At 43.8% G+C, this 18,414-nt stretch overlaps 1 protein-coding gene across 3 annotated transcripts in view; it reads right to left on the bottom strand.

Moving 5' to 3' along the window:
* The window catches only part of LOC311238766 (protein naked cuticle homolog 2), a 49,402-nt gene that overhangs the window by 6,454 nt on the left and 24,534 nt on the right, over window positions 1-18,414 (bottom strand). For all 3 annotated transcript variants that reach the window (XM_084326949.1, XM_084326950.1, XM_084326951.1), the window contains 3 exons: window positions 7,358-7,418; window positions 2,138-2,193; window positions 896-1,019 (listed from right to left, as the gene is read on the bottom strand). In XM_084326949.1, coding sequence (XP_084183075.1) covers window positions 896-1,019; window positions 2,138-2,193; window positions 7,358-7,418 — 241 coding nt within the window. The remainder of the gene's footprint in view (window positions 1-895; window positions 1,020-2,137; window positions 2,194-7,357; window positions 7,419-18,414) is intronic.

The raw sequence follows: 18,414 nt of genomic DNA, 5'->3' as shown, positions 1-18,414 counted from the left end.
CTGGCTCTGAAGGAGGTCTCACCTGTGCAGAGGGAGGAGTCAGAACGACCTGGTCTCACCTGTGCTGCTGGCAGAGGGAGGAGTCAGAACCACCTGGTCTCACCTGTGCTGCTGGCAGAGGGAGGAGTCACAACCACCTGGTCTCACCTGTGCTGCTGGCAGAGGGAGGAGTCAGAACCACCTGGTCTCACCTGTGCTGCTGGCAGAGGGAGGAGTCACAACCACCTGGTCTCACCTGTGCTGCTGGCAGAGGGAGGAGTCACAACCACCTGGTCTCACCTGTGCTGCTGGCAGAGGGAGGAGTCAGAACCACCTGGTCTCACCTGTGCTGCTGGCAGAGGGAGGAGTCACAACCACCTGGTCTCACCTGTGCTGCTGGCAGAGGGAGGAGTCAGAACGACCTGGTCTCACCTGGGCTGCTGGCAGAGGGAGGAGTCAGAACCACCTGGTCTCACCTGTGCTGCTGGCAGAGGGAGGAGTCAGAACCACCTGGTCTCACCTGTGCTGCTGGCAGAGGGAGGAGTCACAACCACCTGGTCTCACCTGTGCTGCTGGCAGAGGGAGGAGTCACAACCACCTGGTCTCACCTGTGCTGCTGGCAGAGGGAGGAGTCACAACCACCTGGTCTCACCTGTGCTGCTGGCAGAGGGAGGAGTCACAACCACCTGGTCTCACCTGTGCTGCTGGCAGAGGGAGGAGTCACAACCACCTGGTCTCACCTGTGCTGCTGGCAGAGGGAGGAGTCACAACCACCTGGTCTCACCTGTGCTGCTGGCAGAGGGAGGAGTCACAACCACCTGGTCTCACCTGTGCTGCTGGCAGAGGGAGGAGTCAGAACCACCTGGTCTCACCTGTGCTGCTGGCAGAGGGAGGAGTCACAACCACCTGGTCTCACCTGTGCTGCTGGCAGAGGGAGGAGTCACAACCAACTTGAGCCTCAGGGCCGTGGTTCCGCTACACGGCTGCTTCACGGACGCCTCCACCGCCTCATAGATGGAACGCATCAGACTGGACATGTCCTGCAGAACACACACACGCACACGCACACACACACACGCACACACACACACACACACACACACACACACACAGTGTAAGATATGAACCTGAGCATGTAACTGGTTCTACCTCCTTCTTGTCAAAGTCATAGAGAGTGAAGTTCCACTGCTGTCCTCCAGAGCCCTGTGAGGAGCGGGCTACTGTCATTACAGTTACAATGTCATTACAGTTACAATGTTACAGTTACAATGTTACAGTTACAATGTCATTACAGTTACAACGTCATTACAGTTACAATGTTACAGTTACAATGTCATTACAGTTACAATGTTACAGTTACAATGTCATTACAGTTACAACGTCATTACAGTTACAATGTTACAGTTACAATGTTACAGTTACAACGTCATTACAGTTACAATGTTATAGTTACAACGTCATTACAGTTACAATGTTACAGTTACAATGTTACAGTTACAACGTCATTACAGTTACAATGTTATAGTTACAACGTCATTACAGTTACAATGTTACAGTTACAATGTTACAGTTACAACGTCATTACAGTTACAATGTTACAGTTACAATGTCATTACAGTTACAACGTCATTACAGTTACAATGTTACAGTTACAATGTTACAGTTACAACGTCATTACAGTTACAATGTCATTACAGTTACAATGTTACAGTTACAATGTCATTACAGTTACAACGTCATTACAGTTACAATGTTACAGTTACAATGTTACAGTTACAACGTCATTACAGTTACAATGTTATAGTTACAACGTCATTACAGTTACAATGTTACAGTTACAATGTTACAGTTACAATGTTACAGTTACAACGTCATTACAGTTACAATGTCATTACAGTTACAATGTCATTACAGTTACAATGTCAAACGTTTGTTATAAACCAAACCGTTTGTAAATCCGTCAAGATTTCAGCAAGTTAAGAGTATTTTGTTTGTTTTGTTTGTGCAGTTCACTCACCTTACAACAGCTACCATAGAACGTACCAGAATAGTTGACTGTGACAAGATGGCCGCCGGTGAACTACGCTGGAGACTCCGCCTCTAGTTATGTATATATATATATCTATGGGATAAACAGCCGGCTGGCCACTGAACTCACCTCTGCATGGCTGCTCCTCTTCCTCGGGTGTCTGTTGTGCTCTGGTGGCAGCACCACTACAGAACCAGAGAGTTGTCTTGGTTTATGGGACATACAGTCTGAGTTGGAATACACTGTATAATAACACTGTCATTTTTCACTTGCAGTTATATTCACTTGCAGTGTGACTCATTTTATAATTGTCTTTCATCCGTTGGTATCGGATCCCAAAACAAACTGGTCAGACTACTGCTTGACCTGACTCCTAGAACCCACCTCACCCCTGCCCACTTTGACAACCTAGGATGGCTTAGAGTAGACGACAGAGTACAGCAACTTGCAATGGGCCTGGTCTACAAGATACACTACACCACCAAGGTACCCATGTACATGTCAAAATACTTCCCAAAGGTCAGTGAATACCACGATCACAACACCAGAGGGAGCTCCACAAATCATGTTAAACCCAGATTCGGCTCAAACAAGGGACTAAACATGTTTCGCAATTATGCCACATCAATGTGGAACGCCCAACCCAAAGCTGTAAAGGAATGTGAATCACTACCCACTTTCAAAACCACTCTCAAAGAGCACCTACGGGAGGCTGCAATTCGAAACTGGCCCCTACAAATGTACAGTAAATGTCCTAACCAAGTAATACACGAGACCCTCTTCTTGGGACCAAGTAAGGTTTCGTCGATATTCCAATGTACAGTTTCCCCACCCCACCTACCCAACCCCTCCCCCCCCACCCAACCACCTCCAATGTACAGTTTCCCCACCCCACCTACCCAACCCCTCCCCCCCCACCCAACCACCTCCAATGTACAGTTTCTACGTCAAATGTAGATATTCTCTTTTTTAGATTATTTTTGTATCACAAACAGTACTGTATTTGCAAATCTGATATGTCATGAATGTATAGATGTAGCAGTACTGTCTATCTGTATGTCATGTGTGTCATATGATGAATTGAAAATGGGGGACCCTGATGTAAACAAGACGAAAGTCTTTCTCTGGTCTGCATCCCCTTAACAATTGTATGTATTGAGCCGTACTGTATTGTACCCATTCTGCAATCTGTTAATACAATTTTCAATCAATCAATCAATCAATTGGCTGCGTTCACACTGCAGGCCTTAGTGCTCAATTCTGATTTATTGCTCAGATCAGATTTATCTGTTTGAATGGCTGTTCACATAATTATTTTAATGTGGCCAGAACCAGAATCCCCTTCTCTCCACTATAAAGACCTACGTCTCACTGGATTCTGGGAGCTCCCTGGGGACACATCAGGCCGATGTCTCCACTCCGCCGTGACTCTTGATCTACTTGTACCTTGTCTATATTTTACTAAGTACATTCATTGATCCGGTTTTAAGGCATGTATGTACAGTACAGTATGAAAGTGGCCCAAATTCAACAATTCAACAAATTCAACAATTCAAGAATTTTAAATATCAGATACCATGTGATTTGGGCTGTTCACAAAAAATATGAGCAAAAAAAAGTTGGTCTGGCAGGAGATGAAGAGGTGTGTCTAACAGGTGATGAAGAGGTGTGTCTAACAGGTGATGAAGAGGTGTGTCTAACAGGTGATGAAGAGGTGTGTCTAACAGGTGATGAAGAGGTGTGTCTAACAGGTGATGAAGAGGTGTGTCTAACAGGTGATGAAGAGGTGTGTCTAACAGGTGATGAAGAGGTGTGTCTAACAGGTGATGAAGAGGTGTGTCTAACAGGTGATGAAGAGGTGTGTCTAACAGGTGATGAAGAGGTGTGTCTAACATGTGAAGAGGTGTGTCTAACAGGTGATGAAGAGGTGTGTCTAACAGGTGAAGAGGTGTGTCTAACAGGTGATGAAGAGGTGTGTCTAACAGGTGAAGAGGTGTGTCTAACAGGTGAAGAGGTGTGTCTAACAGGTGAAGAGGTGTGTCTAACAGGTGAAGAGGTGTGTCTAACAGGTGATGAAGAGGTGTGTCTAACAGGTGATGAAGAGGTGTGTCTAACAGGTGATGAAGAGGTGTGTCTAACAGGTGAAGAGGTGTGTCTAACAGGTGAAGAGATGTGTCTAACAGGGGATGAAGAGGTGTGTCTAACAGGTGAAGAAGAGGTGTGTCTAACAGGTGATGAAGAGGTGTGTCTAACAGGTGAAGAGGTGTGTCTAACAGGTGAAGAGGTGTGTCTAACAGGTGAAGAGGTGTGTCTAACAGGTGAAGAGGTGTGTCTAACAGGTGAAGAGGTGTGTCTAACAGGTGAAGAGGTGTGTCTAACAGGTGATGAAGAGGTGTGTCTAACAGGTGATGAAGAGGTGTGTCTAACAGGTGATGAAGAGGTGTGTCTAACAGGTGATGAAGAGGTGTGTCTAACAGGTGATGAAGAGGTGTGTCTAACATGTGAAGAGGTGTGTCTAACAGGTGATGAAGAGGTGTGTCTAACAGGTGAAGAGGTGTGTCTAACAGGTGATGAAGAGGTGTGTCTAACAGGTGAAGAGGTGTGTCTAACAGGTGAAGAGGTGTGTCTAACAGGTGATGAAGAGGTGTGTCTAACAGGTGATGAAGAGGTGTGTCTAACAGGTGATGAAGAGGTGTGTCTAACAGGTGAAGAGGTGTGTCTAACAGGTGAAGAGGTGTGTCTAATAGGTGAAGAGATGTGTCTAACAGGGGATGAAGAGATGTGTCTAACAGGTGAAGAGGTGTGTCTAACAGGTGAAGAGGTGTATCTAACAGGTGATGAAGAGGTGTGTCTAACAGGTGATGAAGAGGTGTGTCTAACAGGTGATGAAGAGGTGTGTCTAACAGGTGAAGAGGTGTGTCTAACAGGTGAAGAGATGTGTCTAACAGGGGATGAAGAGGTGTGTCTAACAGGTGAAGAAGAGGTGTGTCTAACAGGTGATGAAGAGGTGTGTCTAACAGGTGAAGAGGTGTGTCTAACAGGTGAAGAGGTGTGTCTAATAGGCAGTGATGTACCTGAACGCGTTCAATGAACGTTCATATTTGAGCGAACGTGAACTGAACATACTGTATTTCCGCTAGAAGATGAACGTACTTGTGAGCGCGTTCATTCTCGGCGCTCTATCACAGTATAACTTTGTTCCAAAGTGTGCCAGATGCGGTACGGCCGCACAGGTGCACACACGCACGCACGCACACACACACACACACACACACACACACACACACACACACACACACACACACACACACACACACACACACACACACACACACACACACACACACACACACACACACACACACACACACACACACACACACACACACACACACACACACACACACACACACACACACGCACAGGATTCGGTGTGCGTGTTGCGCGCGGAGAGAGAGACTTGTTACGTGCGACGCGGGCCGCCCCCTTCAAGGCAATGGTCGGGGAAACACTGATAAATAATCACAGTGTGATGGAAATGCCAGTATTCTGATTGCTGTCTGTGGTTCTATATGGGTTGTGGCAATACTTTTGACAAATAATAGCTCACAGCAACGTATTGAAAAAAGAACTATGAACTAGTTCATTTCTTAAACCATGAACTTTAGTTAAACATTTTGAATGATGAACTATGAACTGAACTAGTTAATTTAAAAAATTTGTGAACTAGGGCGGTCAGGTGGCGTAACGGAGATTGCGTTCGTCACCAACCCCGAATCCAGCTCACAGCTCCGGGGTTGTCACCAGCTTGGCTGGCCGTTCACACTAATACAATTGGCTGTATCAGAGGGTGGGAGAAGCTGGCGGGGTGGGTCCGGGTCGTTGTAAACAGCGACTCCTACAGTTCGGTCGGGGCGCCTGCTAAGCGTGGATAGGATCTAAGGGCGGTAGTGTGATCCTTCCACACGCTACGCCCTCTCAGTGAGAGTCCGCGCTGCCAGGTGAAAAGAAGCAGTTGATTGGCTAGACGTGTGTCGGAGGAAGCACTCTCCCAGACCGACTGTGGGGGGTAAGTGCGCAGCGACCAGGAAGGGGATTGGGAATTGGCATAACGACTAACATTGGGATGGGAGAAAATCGGAGGAAAAAGGAGGGGGGAAAAGATTAAAAAAAAAAAAGAAAAAAAAAAGAAAAATTGTGAACTCTGAACTGAACTAGATGATCCAGAAAGTGAACTTTCCCAACACTGCTAACAGGCAGGTGGTGAAGAGGTGTGACTGCACCACCCTGCTCATCAGCAGGCCAGACGGCTGACGTCATGACGACCACCAGATACAAACACTCATTCATCCCCACGGCTCGACTCAAGGAAAGTGAGATCGCCCGCCCGTCGTGAGTATGTTTTTCGTGTGAGTCAGATCTGTTTTTTTTTTTTTTTACGACAGTGTGGACAGCACAAATCACATGGAATCTGATCTTTTCCAATTCTGATTTGGGCCACTTTCAAATGTGGTACTAAATCAGCTACAGGTCTGATTTTTTTTAATTAGCTGACCTCCACTGCATTCAAGGCATACATTAAACCATAAACTAGGCCTACATGTAGGATGATGTTTGTGTTGATTTCTGATGATGTTGTTCATGTATTTTGATTGTAATGCTACGCTGGTCGTACGTTATCCAGGGGGATGACACGATAGTTGTCATTGTTTTGTCCTTATTGCTGTTGATGCTTGTTCATTGACGCAGCGCTGCGGAGTCACTCTGCACTGATGTGATTTCAGGTTTGTGTTTATGTTCCACTTTATGCTGCGAAACCAATTCCCCTTCTGGGACAAATAAAGTTGAACCTGAACAGTACGTGATTATTAGACATGACACAACCATATTTAACGCGCAATTTGAAATGTTTTATGTTGCTTTGTTTTCGATTAATGTCGACAGAGGATGAACGGGGAAATTCAGCAGTAACATCTAGGTCAAGGCCCTCCCACACAAATACAAAACAGATGAGGACATTTTCACAATTACCTCTTTCCTAAGGCCAGGAAGGGGGTATGACGTATGAATCACACGCATCTCAATTCATAAATTCACTAGTAATACACCAAAACCCAGCAACAACAATCAAGTTCTTGGGTATTCCTGGGTATTGGGTATTCATATTCCTCACACACTGTGTGTCCTTGTATCAAAGGTTGAGCTCATCAATTCCTCCATCCCATATTTTGTGGTTATTGGTAGAGCAACCCTTTTGTTTACATTTGGATAGCAGAGTGGCCCTTTAAGTACCATAATTGTAACCAAGGACCGTGAATATCAGGTTGATACGTGTCATTCTTTACTTACCCTCTAGGTGGCAGTCATGATCAAGTTGAGGCTCCTCCTTTAGTTCTCCTTGACACAAACCCTGGCAAAGGAGAATTTAATTAAAAAGGGAATTCCACCAATCAAGTCAAGTCAAGTCAAGAGTTTTAATTGTCACGGCATACAGGTATACAATGAAATGCGGGTGGTCTTGCCCGCAACGATGTGCAATACAGTGGTACATATAATAGAATCAAAAGAAGAAACAACATTGTGCAGTAACAGGTAGCAGGTAACATGGAGTGACATCTCGGTATCTGTACATAGTTATTTACAGCGCATGTGTGACATGCTAGTTAGCTTTGGTAGTGCAATACACTGTTCCTGTTATTCTAATTTAAAGTGTCCTTTCCTTTGGCCATAAGTGTGCGTGTGTGCGACATGAGTGTGTGCCCGCTCATGTTAAAGTGTTAAGTGGCTGCTCGTGTGTGAGCGTGCACAGTGTGCGTGTCGTGTGTGTGTTCATGTGTGCTTGTGTGTGGACAGTTCAATGTTCTGAGCTCTGATGGCCTGGGGGAAGAAGCTGAGCCTAAGCCGCTCTGTCCTAGTAGCTGGGATTTGCAGGCGTCTGCCTGACCTCAGCAGCTGAAACAGGCTGTTATTGGGGTGGTGAGGGTCTTTCATTATCCTGCAGGCTCTGGATTTGCACCTCTTGTTGTATAGAACCTGCAGGGGGGGTAGTGCAATACCCGTGGTACGCTCGGCTGAGCGCACCACTTTCTGTAGGGCCTTCTTGTCCTGTGCCGTGCTGTTTCCATACCAGGCAGTGATGTTTCCGGTCAGGATGCTCTCTACAGCTCCTGAGTAGAAGGACTGGAGTATCTTCCCCGATACTCTGAACTTCCTTAACTGTCTCAGGTGGTAGAGACGCTGTTTCGCCTTCTTTACTACTGTTTCTATGTGTGTTGACCATGTCAGGTCCTCTGAGATGTGGACCCCCAGGTACTTGAAGCTGCTCACCCTGTCCACGGTAGCCCCGTTTATCATCAGTGGTGTGTGTGTCTCCTGCTGTCCTCTCCAATGGTGACTTGGGTTGATACCATGTCATGTGACCATGTGAAAATTAGATTGGATTGGATTCAATGTATTGTCATTTGTACATTACAAGTACAAGTACAACGAGATGCAGTTGGCATCCAACCAGAGTGCAAGTATAGCAAAGATGTCAATCTTTCTAAATGTTCTTATGTGCCCCAGTTGCTATTGCATGTACTTATCTGTGTTTCATTACACATATATGTACATGCTTACCAACTGTTTCGCCTGTTTTATAGCAACACTACTATCACCGACATCTAAGAAGGGAGATCCCCCCTTGAACGGCCCTTCTAAGGTTTCTCTGGGAGTGTTGCATTTATTTATTTTACATTTTATTTTGGATTTCATTGTGGGTTTTTTTCTTGATTGATCATGATGTTTCTTCTTGACTTGTTTGAAGAACACGTGTGTGTTGTCGGGCCTTACAAATACATTTTATTTGATTTGTACATACATGTGTAAAGTGCACAGATACATGTATGTACATTGTGCACAGCATGACTATACAATGTGTACAGTGTTATTGCATAATCCCACTATACACAATGCTATCATACCGTGCTACGTGGTTCAACATGGTGGTACAACGAAGGTGGTAGTCATGAATGCAGTGCGAACCAGTAGATATTTTCCTGAAATTACTCGGGAAAGAATTTATTTTTGGACAGCTGCAGTATGTTCCTGTAGGCTACGCGTATTAAACAATATCTACATTCTCCACAGAAATGAGCATTTCATCCATCATGACACGAAAGTCTTTCTCTGGTCTGCATCCCTTTAACAATTGTGTGTATTGAGCTGTACTGTATTGTACCCATTCTGCAATCTGTTAATAAAGTTTTCAATCAATCAATCAATCAATCAACGCAATGCAATTCAGTGATAACTGAAAACATGAAAACAAAGGTGTAGGAAATGGTCTACTCGTAAAGAACATAACAATCTATCAACAAAAAAACAACAACTAAGTGTTCATTTAGGAACATGGAACATGCCAACTTTTTGGGAAATTTGCTTATTTGCTAATTAGATTGAATAATAATAATAACTTTATTTGTATAGCACTTTTCATACAGAGGTTGCAGTTCAAAGTGCTTCACAGCAGTAAAAAATACAGGCATAAGGCGAGCATAACAAAGATAGAGAGGTAGCAAGGTAAGGTAAATCACAGTGTTTCACATTAGGATCTAGCATCCCAATAGGCCTCTCTGTTTACGGTTTTCAGTAATACAAATAATAAAAATAGTTTAAAATGATTCAGTTTAAAAATAGTCTAAAAATTATAAAATAGAACGGACATACAACAGGGTATTTAACATACAATTGAAGGTGCCCTTCTCCTCTCTGTGCCTGAGAGAACGTCCTGCAGCGTGCTACAGTAGCTAGCTCAGACAATGACTGGAAGTGGATACGGACCATTAGACTACCGGCAAACGTTACGAAATACACTTCCCAACAACTCCAAAACTGTCTTATTTACACGTTGTGTGACTTGTGTATTTACCACGTGTAGAAATAACAATGTAAAATTAGATGTTGTAATTTTCGAGGCAGATGCATAGCCTGAACTATTTTCTTTTGCACAAACAAAACCAATGTTGACCTACAACAGAAGAACGACTGCTAATCATGGACACTTCTGAGAGGAAGGTGGTCCAGATGAATTCTGGACAAACCAAGATCCAGAACCTTATCTATTTGAACCAGAATTTACAGAGGAGGAACTACAGGTTCTGGAAGTGGGGGCGGGCAAGAAGGGATTGATTGGATGATTGATTGAAAATTGTATTAACAGATTGCAGAATGGGTACAGTACAGTACAGCTCAATACACACAATTGTTAAGGGGATGCAGACCAGAGAAAGACTTTCGTCTTGTTTACATCAGGGTCCCCCATTTTCAATTCATCATAACATATATGACATACATGACATACAGATAGACAGTACTGCTACATCTATACATTTATGACATACCAGATTTACAAATACAGTACTGTTTGTGATACAAAAATAGTCTAAAAAAGAGTATATACATTTGATGAAGAAACTGTACATTGGAGGTGGTTGGGTGGGTGGGGTGGGGGGGGGGCTGAGGGAGGCTGAGGCTTCTATTTGTACGTGTGGTAAAATACACAAGTTACAACATGTACTGTAAATAACACCGTTTTGGAGTTATTGGAAAGTGCATTGTGTTCATTTCGACGCTAGGCTAATGACAGGGGTGTAAAGTACCTGAGTAATTGTACCTCATTACAATACTTAAGTACTGTTTTGGGGGATTTGTACTTTACTCGAGTATTATTAGGTTTGTATACTTGTACTTTTACTCAATTACATTTCAGAGGAAAAAAAACACACTTTTTACTCCTTAAATTTAAAATGCAGACCTACAAATTACAAATCTCGCAGGTCCAACCATTTTAATTGGTATATTTGTTTCTCTGGCCGAACTAACGTTATTAATCCTGCGGCCTCACTTTTTAAAAACAGCCAATCAAATCCCCATCAATGGAAAATGAACCTGCCCATACCCATGCTGATTGGTCCTTGTGCAAGACTAGAAAGCAGGGATCTTTGATTAAACACCTGCTATCAGAAGAATAGACAGTCAGAGTGACCAGCTACAGAAGATGGCCACAAACGATAGTACGAGTGATGAAGAGGACGAAACAGAACATTTAATTGCCCCGGAATTAAAAAAAAAAACGTTTAACTTTTCAGGAAGGGCACAACTCTATCAGCTGAGTAACAATGTTCATCAAAGTGTTGAGTGCTACAGTGTAGGTTAGTATATTAGGACAAGTGCATGACAGTAAGGTATAGGGTTAGAATTTCTTTTCAGATAATAGGGCAATAGAACTATGTGCAAGTAATAATGACAATAGTGATAACTGTAGTAGTAGTAGTAGTGGTGAACATTAGTGGGTGGCACTGTGGCAGGATTCAATCAGACAGTAGTAATAGTGATGATGGTATACATGGTCTAAACCGTAGTAACACAGTGCACCAGAGTCTCTGCAGTCATTATTAAAGAGTCTGACAGTCCTAATTGGCCATAAGGTGAACCCTGTTTTCGTTTCATCCCGTTCCCACCGTGGGGAACTACAAAATTGTCACTCTGAGTGAAAGATCTATTGGTGTAGATTTAGGAATAAAAAAGTTCTCCATCTACAATCCTGCCGGTTTTGCGCAATTATACTTTTAAAGTCAGGACTAGATCTTTCGTCGTGAACGGATACTTTGGTCATCGCGTAGTTATATTTGATGTAAGTGATGAGAGTTCTGTCACGTGTCTTGCGCTCGACCAATAGCAGCCGCTTTGTTGCCAGGTTACGGACGACAACACATTTGTGTAAACAGTCTAGCATCCACGGAGTACAAATGGACAAAAACCACCTTCTAAAGTTTGCAAAAAGGTTTCTAAACAATGTTATGCATCTCACGTCCGTTCAGAAAGAAAGTGTACAAGATTGTACACAGACACGGTGGCTGAACACCGGCGTTGAACGGTGGCTTAACTTGCCAGGCGAGAATCGTACCATCGCGGAGACATACAAACATTGTTTAGAGATAGAGTTTCACGCTACTTGCTATAGGCGTTTTATCGACAAAAAAGCGCTTGGATACAGCTGAGAAACGGGCCACGACGTGTTCTGCAGCTCAAGATGTGGATGTAGGGTCTGAGCTTACAGAACATGATCACTGTGTGACTGTAACAAACGGTTCACAAACTCTCTGTGCTGTTGATGATCTAACATGAGGAATGCGACACCAGGGTGTTTCTACACGACGCACAACATGCTGCACAGATCTATCAAACTGTAGTTATCAAGAGCCCTGATACAGACGTGGCAGTGATTGCTGCAAGTCTGCAGGCAGGACTGCCATGTAGATTGTATTTTTTCACAGGAGTTGGCAACAGAACAAGGATCATTGACATAGCTAAGGTGTCATCAGCCCTTGGCACCAATGTGTGTTCAGCACTTATTGGGATCCATACCTTCTCAGGTTGTGACTCTACAGGTGCCTTTCATGGCGAGGGCAAGAGGAAAACATTTTATGTTGCTTGTGAGAAAAAGGAGTACCTGACTGCATTTACCGAACTGGGTGGCAGTTTTACCCTAGACCAGTGTACCTTTGATGGTCTTAGCAAATAATGTGTGCCACCTGTATGGCCAGCCATCAGCTAAGAATGTGAATGATGCCAGATACAAAGCATTCTGCATGGCATCATCGGCTTCGACAGAACTCTCTATGCCCCCGACAAGTGACGCATTGTACCAACACTGCAAAAGGGCAAATTGCCAAGCAGCTATAATGAGGCATTCATTGAAAGCTGTAATGTGTGCCCCTTCACCCGATGGCACGTCGAGGGTGGGGAGTTAACAGTGACCTGGATGACTACAAATCCGGCCCCTGGTAGTGTGTTGCAGGTACTGTAGTCCACTGAGGTTGCAAACAAGGCAAATGCGAGACAGGAAGATGTTCCTGTGTGTCTGCAAAACTGCCATGTACAGATCTATGTCAATGCCAAAACGGCGCAAATGTTTCTAAGGAAACTGAGGATAGGGCTACATACTGTACATGGGATGATGACTCGGAGGATAGTGGTGAGGATGATTAACATCAGTGTTGCCTGGGAAGTGTGGTGGTGGATGAGGGGTTGGGTGGTGGATGAGGGTGTGGACTTGGGTTGGGATGTATAGGGTGAGGGGATTAGGGTTATAGTGTGATTTGTTTGTTAGTTTTTTTTGTAATTTCCATACATATACATTTATGGCCCCTGACAGAAATCGGCAGGATATCTCACGGAGAACTTTTAACCCAATGTCCATGATGGTATTGTCTATGGAAAAATGCATTCAGAATGTAGTTCCCAGATGTGGGAACGAAAATCATTTTCATAACAGTGTTTATTATTAAGAGTCAAATAGTTCTAACAGTGTTTATTATTAAGAGTCAAATAGTCCTAACAGTGTTTATTATTAAGAGTCAAATAGTCCTAACAGTGTTTATTATTAAGAGTCAAATAGTCCTAACAGTGTTTATTATTAAGAGTCAAATAGTCCTAACAGTGTTTATTATTAAGAGTCAGACAGTCCTAACAGTGTTTATTATTAAGAGTCAAATAGTCCTAACAGTGTTTATTATTAAGAGTCAAATAGTCCTAACAGTGTTTATTATTAAGAGTAAAATAGTCCTAACAGTGTTTATTATTAAGAGTCAAATAGTTCTAACTGTGTTTATTATGAATTATCTTCCATGTGTCACACAGTCTGTCTGGGGATCTTACACTCACTAACATTCTTTTACACTTGACCCATTTATTCTGACGAACTGCAGACATGACATCACAGATTCTCCTGATGACACACCATGAGAGTGAGTGAGTGAGTGAGCGAGTGAGCGAGCGAGTGAGTGAGCGAGCGAGTGAGTGAGCGAGTGAGTGAGTATTTTCGGTAATGACCAAAAATTACCAACAAGTCACAGTAAGTATAAAACGTATAATGGCTCAAAATGAATGTAATCACATAAAAAAACACACTCCAGACGAGATGAAAATGTTGAAAAAGGTGACGAAGGAAGAACAAAGAATGGAAAACATGTTCCCACAGCTGGAAACACCCGACGCAACACGTCCAGATCAGGGCCAAACCGCACAGGCTTTGTTCTGGTGACGAGGAGACAGCCTCCCTGCCAGGTGTGTCCTTCCAGACACTGCCTTTAGGGCCCGCCTTCCTTAACCCCTTCACTACCACACTACAGAAGGTTTAACCCTTTCACTACCACACTACAGAAGGTTAAGCCTTTCACTACCACACTGCAGAAGATTAACCTTTCACTACCACACTACAGAAGGTTAACCTTTCACTACCACACTACAGAAGGTTTAACCTTTCACTGCCACACTACAGAAGGTTAACCCTTTCACTACCACACTACAGAAGGTTAACCTTTCACTACCACACTACAGAAGGTTTAACCTTTTCACTATCACACTACAGAAGGTTTAACCTTTTCACTATCACACTACAGAAGGTTTAACCTTTCACTACCACACTACAGACGGTTAACCTTTCACTACCACACTACAGAAGGTTAACCCTTTCACTACCACACTACAGAAGGTTAACCTTTCACTACCACACTACAGAAGGTTTAACCCTTTCACTACCACACTACAGAATCAACTAGGCTGCAGTAAAAAACTTAAAACCAGATTCTCAAACATAAACATAAAGACGGACAACACGCTCATCACAGACAAGCTGGATGTAGCCAATTACTTAAACATCTTCTTCACAAACATAGCCACAACACTGGTAAACAAACTACCCTCCCACTCAGGGCATTATGGGGTAGAACACATAGTAGCATACTACAAAAACCTAGGGGTCCACAAAGACGACTTCAAACTCGAAATGGTGACAACCGATGAGGTACTCAAAAAATTGAGCGCCCTCCAACCTAACAAGGCCACTGGCCATGACAACATCCCCTCCAAATTCCTCAGAGACGCAGCAGCCGCCATCACCCCAGTCATCACACACATAATAAACCTCTCTATAAGACAGGGGCACGTCCCCAAGGACTTCAAAATTGCGAGAGTGACCCCTCTACACAAAAAGGGCAGCAAATTAGACCCAGGCAACTACCGCCCTGTTTCTATTCTTACCTCCATCTCGAAAGTCATGGAGAAAATAGTCTACGAACAGGTCGAAAAGTACCTGGCGGAAAAAAACCTAATCTACGAATTCCAATCTGGCTTCAGAACGTCCCACTCCACTGACACATGCCTCCTCTATTTGAACGACCACATCAAACAAGAGGTGGACGCTGGCAAATACTGCGGCATGGTCATGCTGGACCTACAAAAGGCCTTCGACACTGTCAATCACTCCATTCTAATGGACAAGCTAAAAGCAATTGGTTTTGATAGCCTATCAGTGAGCTGGATGCAATCCTACCTGGAGGGGAGAGAACAGATGGTAGAGGTAAACGGTACTCTATCCCCCCCCCTCACAGTGAGCTGTGGTGTTCCACAAGGAAGCATACTAGGACCGCTACTCTTCCTAATTTATGCAAATGACATGTCGTCAGCCTGTGACTGCAACTTGTTCCTGTTTGCGGACGACTCAGCCCTGCTGGTCTCTGACAAGAACAAATTGCAGGTTGAAAAAACCCTCAGCACGGAACTAGGCAAAATCTGCATATGGCTCGCTGATAACAAACTATCATTACACATGGGCAAAACAGAGTCCATTCTCTTCGGTTCAAATAACAAACTCAGCAAGACCGACGGATTCTCAGTTACAGTGGGTGACAATATTGTCACAAGGAAAGACGAAATTACCTACCTGGGTTCCATCCTAGAGGCAAATCTTTCCTGTGACAAAATGGCATCCAATGTAATAAAAAAAGTCAACCAACGAACTAGATTCTTGTACCGGATCTCCTCTCTGGTAAACAAGAATACCCTGAAGACTCTGGCAGGAGCACTCATTCAAGGGTACTATGACTATGCGTGCACCTCATGGTACCAAAGCACCTCAAAGGCGCTTAAAACAAAATTACAAACATCACAAAACAAACTGGTCAGACTACTACTTGACCTGAACCCCAGAACCCACCTCACCCCTGCCCACTTTGCCAACCTAGGATGGCTTAGAGTAGACGACAGAGTACAGCAACTTGCAATGGGCCTGGTCTACAAGATACACTATACGACCGGGGTGCCCATGTACATGTCAAAATACTTCCCAAAGGTCAGTGAATACCACAACCACTACACCAGAGGAAGCTCAACAAATCATGTTAAACCCAGATTCGGCTCAAACAAGGGACTAAACACGTTTCGCAATTATGCCACAACAATGTGGAACGCCCTACCCAAAGCTGTAAAGGAATGTGAATCCCTGCCCACATTCAAAACCGCCCTTAAAGAGCACCTACGGGAGGCTGCAATTCGAAACTGGCCACCGTAAATGCCCAAAACCCCCACCACCTCCTAATAGACAGTCTCCTCCCCACCGCATGTATATATTCCCTCCCCGCCGTATGTATATTTCCCTCCCACCCACCCACCCCCTCCTAATGTACAGTCCCCTCCCCATCATATGTATATACTCTGTCAGGATCTAGGGGTAACAGTACTGTATATTTGAATACCGCCTATGTCACAAATGTATCAGTACTAAATACCTATATGTCCCTATGCCATAAATGTCATGTATGTTGTGTATGTCATAAATGTCTATATGAATTGAAAATGGGGGACCCTGATGGAAACAAGACAAACGTCTTTCTCAGGTCTGCATCCCCTTAACAATTGTATGTATTGAGCCGTACTGTATTGTACCCATTCTGCAATCTGTTAAATAAAGTTTTCATTCATTCATTCATTCAAGGTTAACCTTTCACTACCACACTACAGAAGGTTAACCTTTCACTACCACACTACAGAAGGTTTAACCCTTTCACTACCACACTACAGAAGGTTAACCTTTTCACTACCACACTACAGAAGGTTAACCTTTCACTACCACACTATAGAAGGTTTAACCCTTTCACTATCACACTACAGAAGGTTTAACCTTTCACTGCCACACTACAGAAGGTTAACCCTTTCACTACCACACTACAGAAGGTTAACCTTTCACTACCACACTACAGAAGGTTAACCCTTTCACTACCACACTACAGACGGTTTACCTTTCACTACCACACTACAGACGGTTTAACCTTTCACTACCACACTACAGAAGGTTAACCCTTTCACTACCACACTACAGACAGTTAACCTTTCACTACCACACTACAGACCATTTACCTTTCACTACCACACTACAGAAGGTTAACCTTTCACTACCACACTACAGACGGTTTACCTTTCACTACCACACTACAGACGGTTAACCTTTCACTACCACACTACAGAAGGCTAACCTTTCACTACCACACTACAGAAGGTTAACCCTTTCACTACCACACTACAGACGGTTAACCTTTCACTACCACACTACAGAAGGCTAACCTTTCACTACCACACTACAGAAGGCTAACCCTTTCGATACCACACATTATGGTTAACCTTTCACTACCACACTACAGAAGGTTAACCTTTCACTACAACACTACAGAAGGTTAACCTTTCACTACCACACTACAGAAGGTTAACCTTTCACTACCACACTACATATGGTTAACCTTTCACTACCACACTACAGACGGTTTAACCTTTCACTACCACACTACAGAAGGTTACCCCTTTCACTACCACACTACAGAAGGTTAACCTTTCACTACCACACTACATAAGGTTAACCTTTCACTACCACACTACATATGGTTAACCTTTCACTACCACACTACAGACGGTTTAACCTTTCACTACCACACTACAGAAGATTAACCCTTTCACTACCACACTACAGAAGGTTTAACCTTTCACTACCACACTACAGAAGATTAACCATTTCACTACCACACTACAGAAGGTTAACCTTTCACTACCACACTACAGAAGGTGAACCCTTTCACTACCACACTACAGAAGGTTAACCCTTTCACTACCACACTACATATGGTTAACCTTTCACTACCACACTACAGAAGGTTAACCCTTTCACTACCACACTACAGAAGGTTAACCTTTCACTACCACACTACAGAAGGTTAACCTTTCACTACCACACTACAGAAGGTTTAACCCTTTCACTACCACACTACAGAAGGTTAACCCGTTCACTACCACACTACAGAAGGTTAACCCTTTCACTACAGAAGCTTAACCCCATCACTACCACACTACAGAAGGTTAACCTTTCACTACCACACTACAGAAGGTTAACCATTTCACTACCACACTACAGAAGGTTAACCCTTTCACTATCACACTACAGCAGATTAACCCTTAGGGCGGCTGGGTGGCGCAGTGGTCTAAGCGCTCATCACCAACGAGTGAGACACCGGTATCGAATCCGGCTGTCAGCGTTGCCT

This window comes from Notolepis coatsorum (assembly GCF_963971535.1).
Source record: "Notolepis coatsorum genome assembly, chromosome: 13".
NCBI lineage: Eukaryota > Metazoa > Chordata > Actinopteri > Aulopiformes > Paralepididae > Notolepis > Notolepis coatsorum.
This window is presented reverse-complemented; position numbering and strand designations above follow the sequence as displayed.